Below are 7,500 nucleotides of genomic sequence, written 5' to 3' on the forward strand. Positions count from 1 at the left end.
GGACAAGGATACACTGCCCGCCGTGACCGAGTATGGACAAGGACAGGTACAGTTATTCAGCACTACACGCACACACACACACACACACACACACACACACACACACACACACACACACACACACACACACACACACACACACACACACACACACCTACACACACACACACACAAACACACACACACACACAAACACACACTCATTATTCATGCAGCCACTCATGCAGTATTTTTTAAATCTAATTCTTCTAACTATCATTCTTTTTAGTAACTTTAAATTCTAACTTGTCGACGTGTGTGTGTGTGTGTGTGTGTGTGTGTGTGTGTGTGTGTGTGTGTGTGCGTGCGTGTGCGTGCGTGTTTGTTCCTATGTCTTTGTGCGCACGTCTGCCTGCCTTTACAGGTGGATGGAGCCAGGGGAGAGAAGGGACAAAAAGGAGAGCCTGCTGTCATTGAGCCTGTGAGTAACTTTTCTGCTATCTATGTGTGTGTGTGTGTGTGTGTGTGTGTGTGTGTGTGTGTGTGTGTGAAGAATGAAGTGCGTTTGCATCCCTGCAAGCGTAAGGATATCCATGTCACTATCCATGTCACTACGCTTGCGTAGACACACTCACGAGTAAACTTCAGAACCACACGGCGGGCATATAGCCTTGAAAGGCTTCCCTTTATGTAATCCTAAAAAGATAAATAGAACAAACCAGAAAAGGAAAAGAATTAAGACAGGGGAGAGAGAGAGCGAGGAAGAGAGAGAGAGAGAGAGAGAAAGAGCAAAACAGAGTGAGTAAAGAGTTGTGGGAGACACAAATGTTTGAGTTTAAAGCAGCCTTGGATGCTGCTGTGTATATTTAGGGCCTTGTGTGCCAGCGCAGTTCCACCTTTAGAAAACACCGTTGAATACTAGTCATCTCTCTTGAAGGATGGGACAGGGCCAATCTTCTGAGCTCAATATTTCTACTGACAGAGTGATCAAGAGGGCGACATTACCTTAATGCATCTGGCAATGCATCAGGATATGCTAGGAAAGCAGACTCCCCCCAAGCCACACACTGACCCCTACCTGCTCCAGTTAGAGTAAACTACTAACTGGGACTTAGAATGCATTCTAGTTTGAGACAGTGAATGTGTACGTGAATGTGCATTCGTTTGCTATGAGCAGGTGTGTGTGCTTTGTTTTTCACAGCGATTTAGATGAGCATGAGCTCACACACACACACACACACACACACACACACACACACACACACGTCACACACACATATTCATGCATGCTGCATTTTTGATGAACCAGGAGAGAGTGTTCATGATGTACATATAGTCATGTTCCAACAAGCTCTCATTGAAACAAGCTCTCATAAGCTGGATCATCTGCAGCACTGTATATGCACACACACACACACACACACACACACACACACACACACACGCACACACACACACGCACACACACACACACACACACACACACACAGTTGTGTATTAGCAAACTGATTTGTCTCCTCTCTTGTCCCAGGGAATGCTGGTGGAGGGGCCACCTGGTCCTGAAGGCCCAACTGTAAGTCTGCAGCTTTCCTTCCATGTATCACCCCACCCTCACACACACACACACACACACACACACACACACACACACACACATTCAGACTTGTTATAAAGTGTCACCAGCTGTGGTCATGAGGAACATTTATACAACTGGATATGAGCCACCGAATGATCATCCATCAGATGCCTGACAGAGAATAAATGTCCAGTTGGCCTTGGCTGATTTAGCATTCTTCAGTTTTGTGTTTGACTTTCATTTCCCCATCCCCCTTTATATTTGTACTCGTAACTCTATAAATTGATACTTTTGAGACTTTTGAGTGCTAGTGTGTATACATACTGTATGCGTGAGTGTATGTGCATCTCTCTGTGTATGTGTTTATTTATCATGTATGTGTATAAACTGTGTGTGTGTGTGTGTGTGTGTGTGTGTGTGTGTGTGTGTGTGTGTGTGTGTGTGTGTGTGAATGTTCATTCTCTACAGGGTCTGCCCGGTCCCCCAGGTTCCAGTGGCCCTCCGGGCAGTCCTGGAGATCCAGGCGAGAGGGTGAGTTACCATGCCAACCACAAAGCAACAGTAAACAATAACAAGCCTTGCCACAGATGGAGGCTCCATGAGCTGACCCAATTTGACGTATCTGCCAGTGCCAATTTATAGTTTATCACACAACAAGGCAAGGAAAGGCAGTTTTATTTGTATAGCGCATTCAGTGTGCTTTAGTTTACACCATCCAAAAACAGAGAATAGCAGATAATAATGAATAAAAGCATGAGGGACAAATATAAATATAAATATAAAATATAAAATATATAAAGAAATTAAAATATATAGAGTATACACTATATACTATAGACTATCCACGTTTCCTAAATAGGCTCACATATGTATTGTTTATGCATCGAAACATGCAAGCGATTTTCCTACATTATCCATACTCCTTTGCTTTCTGTTTGTCCTCTGTAGGGCCTAAATGGTCGCGCTGGTCTTCCTGGTGCTGATGGTCTACCAGGGCCCCCTGGGACAGTCTTGATGTTGCCTGTAAGTAAATAGGCTGTAAACACACTAATATTTATCTGATATCCTGTTGCCATCTGTGCTGCAGGGAACCATAACTCAGAAAGAAAGAATGTAAGTCTTTATTGCCCCCTAGTGGGCATCTGAGAGCTGTAACTGAGGCACGTACCATGTAGCCTCATTCTCAGATCTCTGCCATTCCTCTGTTAAAGTCACATGGGATACAGTATATACTTATATTTTTATGTAAAACATTATCTAGAATTATTAACAGTTTTGCACGTGTATGCAATTTTTCTGAAAACTTATGTTGCCAGTGTCTTGTGCTTGTGTGGAAAATTTGCTCCAGAATTAGGTTACCCAATTGATGCAAAAAGACAAGTTAGAGAATGTCAGCTTTCAACTTAACATCAGTTGGTTGAATGACATTGTCCTATTTTTGATCAGCAATAGGGCTCTGTATTTCTGCTGTAGCCTATATGAATCCTCGTAGTAGTGTTTATCCCGTTGTCTTAATCTTCCCTCATCCTGCCAAAAGCCTTCCTCAGCCTTCCTCAACTCTCTTCACCTTCACCCTCACTCATCTTCTGCTTCCATTGCTTTGTTTGAAGCCTGCTTTTGACCCCTCCGCTCTCTCTCTCTTTATACTCCTGCCATCCATTTAAAGAAGCCTTTAGGGACTCAGGAAATCATTCAGCCCTGTCGAGAACACATCACCCTTCCAGCTAAAGATATCTGCTATAGCAGCTTCTGGGGTAAATGGTTACAAATGAAAGCTGGAGGTTCTGCTCAAAAGCTCAAGCGGTCAGAGACTTTGAGGGTTCAAATGAATGACAGTCAGCGGCTAATGGATCAGCCTGGTTCTGACGGCACTTGAGGGTAAACAGAGAGTCTTTAAATATTTTAGAGGGAAAAAGAAGAAGTAGCAGATTTAGCTATCCAAATGGCTGGGGTGAAAACTATTGGAAGCTGTAGATGGGAGCAGTAAAGGGAAAGCGAGAGATCAGTAGAAGTCTTGGGAGCTACAGCTAAGCGCTAGCAGCAAACTGCTGAGGTCAGCGTTTCCACAGAGACAGATGGAAGAAGCAGACAGACGTCTCTGCCCTCCAGGGTGTGCGAGCAGACGCCTGGGAAACAGCTTTAGGGATGTCTGGAATCTAAACACACACACACACACACACACACACACACACACACACATTAGAGAGAGAGAGAGAGAGAGAGAGAGAGGAGGGGGTGACTTTAACATTAAAGTATCCCTGGATTAAGAGATTGATGACGATGTTGAAAAACTTCACACAGCACCGTTATTCGTGGAAACTTTTACATTTCAGTGTGGGGTTGCTGAGGTGACTCTTAATTCCACAAGTTTAAATATAACTCTGGTCTGCTGTTCATTTTGAACTTCAACATTTCAACATTTAACTAGCGGAAAATTAGCCAGTCCCAGTCAAACAGCTCTTGTTTGGCTTCTATCTCTGTTTGTGTTCTCTAGAAAATCTGTGTTGCTAAAACAGATGTACGTTTGTTTCTCTTAGTAAAGACACACTGGTTGGTACGGAGTGAGTGTAGGCTTTGGAGAGAGGTCACTCTAGTGTGGAACAGAGAGCTATCCTACTCACAGTTTATGGAGGGTGCCAATACCAGCCACTCTGATTCTTGTTCTTCGTCTACTGTGTGTTTGAAACTAGTGCATAAATCAGGAATAGAATCGCACTGGTTTCTGATCTACTGCTGGAAGTTAACATGTTTACAGGAGTCTCATCGCTTTTAGTTTAACCTCTTTGCACAAATACACTGTAGGTTTTTCTTTTCAAAAGCCTCAGCAGTTGGAAACAGAGGCTTGAATAGATCAAAGGGAGACAGTGCAGGATCCAGAAAGCTTTCAGACAGTACTTATATGAAAGAGTGAGTTGAGCTCATAAGACTCAAAGAAAAGGTCAGTACAGTCGCCGGTTTATTTTAGTCCATCTAAATCTTCAGAATGGGAGACTTGAGGAGGAGTCCTATAGATAAGTAGGCCTATTGCATAACTGGTAAACTGGTAAATCACTGGCTTCAACAGCAATATCTCCAGAATATTTCACATGTGATTCTTGAGAGTTGATGATGACAAACTGTGCCCTATGCTGTCAGTGTCTGTAAAGCTGATTGTAGCAAGCATGGATATGACTGGTGGTAGTGGTAGTGTAGTGGTTAAGGAGCTGGGCTAGCGTGCAGTAGCCTGAAAGTTGTCGGTTCAATTCCCGGCTTCCACCGTTGTGCCCTTGAGCAAGGAACTTAACCCCAAGTTGTTCCAGGGACAATGTGATCCCTTTTAAGATAGCTGCTCCTTGTTGGTGTCCCCCCCAACCCCAATCCTCCCCCACCTTTCTTATGCAGCCCCTTGCCACTTCATCTACTAAACCCCTCTTCTACTGCACTTTTTACCCCCACCCCCCATAAATGCACATAGGCTGACACCAGACATAATTTCACTGCATTTCTTACATCCAGTAACTATATGCATGTGACAATAAACTTCCTTGTATCCTTGTATCCTTGTATCCTTGACATATGTAAGTCACTTTGGTCAAGAAGTGTCTGCTAAATGTAATGTAATGTAATGACTGACATCTCTCAGCAGCTGACATTGTCCTCTAGATGGCGTTATAGTACCAGAGTCGTGCATTTCTAAAGGTAGCTCTTAAGAGCAATATGTATACTTAAACACCAGGTGGCAGCAGTTAGCTGACTAACTTCAGACCAGTGATTGAAAACTGGAGCATTGAGAGTGAACAATTTAGTTTTAGCAGATGCTTTTTTGTTTAATGTATTTCAAATCTGTCACACATTTTCTAGTTGAATTTAAAATAATTCATAATTTTCCAACAAAATTGTTGTTTTGCTTCATTGTGACTAAATCTTCAGTTATTGTTAAATTTGTCTGTAATTAACCCATACTGCACGGGTTAAATAGACATTTTCTGAAATTCATACATAATCAATCAATCTCCCCACCCCCTTATTTTTGTCTCTCTAGTTCCGCATGAGCTCTGGAGATGGAGGTAGCAAGGGTCCAGCTGTGTCCGCTCAGGAGGCCCAGATGCAGTCCATGATGCAACAAGCCAGAGTAAGAGCATGCACACACACAAACACACACACACACACACACACACACACACACACACACACACACACACACACACACACACACACATGCAAGCATTCACTGTGTTGTGTTCCCTCTGTTCTCAGCTTGCCATGCGTGGCCCCACTGGCCCTATGGGTCTCACAGGTCGCCCAGGACCACTGGTGAGTATCCGCTTGATATGGCCACTCACACCAACACCTGAAACACATACAGTGCTGAGGCTTGTGCACGGCCTCTGATATACTGGACAATGGCCTCAGACAGTTCCACTACATAATTGATTTACTCGTCTACGTTAGGCATTTGTTAACATCCGGCTTTGTGTTCTGACTTCTACACATTCTGTTCCATTACCCAGGGTTCTAGTGGTCCTCCCGGACTGAAGGGAGAGTCTGGTGAATCTGGTCCACAGGTGAGGACTACAATACCCATGATTCCTTTTACTGACATCATTAGCTCCTATGGCTTGTCATGTCTAACATGATCATGTTGCTCTTACAGCATTAAGGCTAATCATCTTTCTTCTTTTTTCTCTTCCCTCTCTTCCACCTCTCCCTTCTCCTCCTGCCACTCAGGGTCCTCGTGGTCCTATGGGCACCTCTGGACCTTCAGGAAAGCCTGGCCGCAGGGTGAGTCTGTCAGCCATCTCTGCTGCACCGATAGAGAGTGGGCAGTTTATTTGTGTTCCTTAATGGTAAACGTACGCGAAACGCTGCGCACAACCCCCTGTGAGGGGTTTTCCTCGTCCGCCCTGTGTTGTGTGCTGCCTGCTCCGCTCCGCCGGGCTGTCGTGTAACGGCCGGTGTTGTGGTTTGTGTGCCCCAGGGTCGTGCTGGTGCTGACGGAGCCAGAGGAATGCCTGGCCAGACCGGTTCCAAGGTAACTGCCCGCTTCACATCCCAAGATATCACACATCGCATGTAGCATCCCCCAACACCACACTTTTAAACTACAACAGATATTTTCTGCCATGAACAAAGACAGTTTCTTAACTTAACTCAATGAAAACGAACCCCACTCATAGGCAGTTTATCTTTCTGATTTGCCAGTGAAATGACAAATGACCTGTATGCTTCTCTTAAGGCCACCAGTAATTATGTGTAACATCAGCCACCATTGTAAGAAACTAATGCTGTATTCCCTTTCCGTCCGTGCCTCAGGGTGACAGGGGTTTCGATGGCCTTGCTGGACTTCCCGGAGAGAAGGGACACAGAGTAAGGCTGACCTCATTCAATAACAGCTCTAATACTGGTGTTGTTAAGTGGTTATTCATGTTTTATAAAAACTTTTGAAAGTGTTAAAGTGTTATTGTCTAGACTTAGTTAGATATGATAAAGTATATGTATATAGTTATATACAGTAAGAATATGTAATTTATATGTTAATATGTTTTACTTTGTTGAGTTTTACTTTGTTGTTTGACTAAATTCAGGACTGTAAAAAAACATGTTTTTTCTAATGTTTCTGCCATGTGAAACCAACAAATGAAATCTTGAATCTTTGTGTGTTTGTGTTACAGGGTGAATCTGGACCTCAGGGACCAGCAGGGCCACCAGGAGAGGATGGAGAGAGAGTGAGTGTGATTTGTTTATTGTCTAGTCTTTGTCTGCTCTCCCCCTCTCTCCTCCTCCTTATCTCATCTGTGTTTGTCCCTCATCCCTTCTCCTCTCTCCATTGCCCTTTTACTTAGTGTGTTGTCCCTCTGCTCTTGTTCCATACCCTGTCCTCTTCGCCTCTCCAGTGTCAGACAGTGTTGTGGTCAATTGCTCATGACTGATACCATTTCCTTTTATCGTAGGGAGATGATGGAGAG

General features: G+C 43.9%; 1 protein-coding gene across 1 annotated transcript in view; it reads left to right on the plus strand.

Annotated features, from left to right (window-relative positions):
* Positions 1-7,500, plus strand: part of LOC143123371 (uncharacterized) — a 45,177-nt gene that overhangs the window by 4,312 nt on the left and 33,365 nt on the right. The window contains exons 5-17 of the mRNA XM_076284731.1: positions 1-46; positions 404-460; positions 1,511-1,552; positions 2,024-2,086; positions 2,504-2,578; positions 5,577-5,666; positions 5,792-5,848; positions 6,046-6,099; positions 6,263-6,316; positions 6,513-6,566; positions 6,848-6,901; positions 7,207-7,260; positions 7,486-7,500. The exon at positions 1-46 is cut by the window's left edge and continues 479 nt beyond it; the exon at positions 7,486-7,500 is cut by the window's right edge and continues 30 nt beyond it. Of these exons, the coding sequence (XP_076140846.1) occupies positions 1-46; positions 404-460; positions 1,511-1,552; positions 2,024-2,086; positions 2,504-2,578; positions 5,577-5,666; positions 5,792-5,848; positions 6,046-6,099; positions 6,263-6,316; positions 6,513-6,566; positions 6,848-6,901; positions 7,207-7,260; positions 7,486-7,500 (715 nt within the window). The remainder of the gene's footprint in view (positions 47-403; positions 461-1,510; positions 1,553-2,023; positions 2,087-2,503; positions 2,579-5,576; positions 5,667-5,791; positions 5,849-6,045; positions 6,100-6,262; positions 6,317-6,512; positions 6,567-6,847; positions 6,902-7,206; positions 7,261-7,485) is intronic.

This window comes from Alosa pseudoharengus, unplaced genomic scaffold (assembly GCF_046254945.1).
Source record: "Alosa pseudoharengus isolate Yale_2024_CS ecotype anadromous, Long Island Sound unplaced genomic scaffold, YU_APseudo_1.1 YU_APseudo_1.1_scf_14, whole genome shotgun sequence".
In the NCBI taxonomy this organism is placed as follows: domain Eukaryota; kingdom Metazoa; phylum Chordata; class Actinopteri; order Clupeiformes; family Clupeidae; genus Alosa; species Alosa pseudoharengus.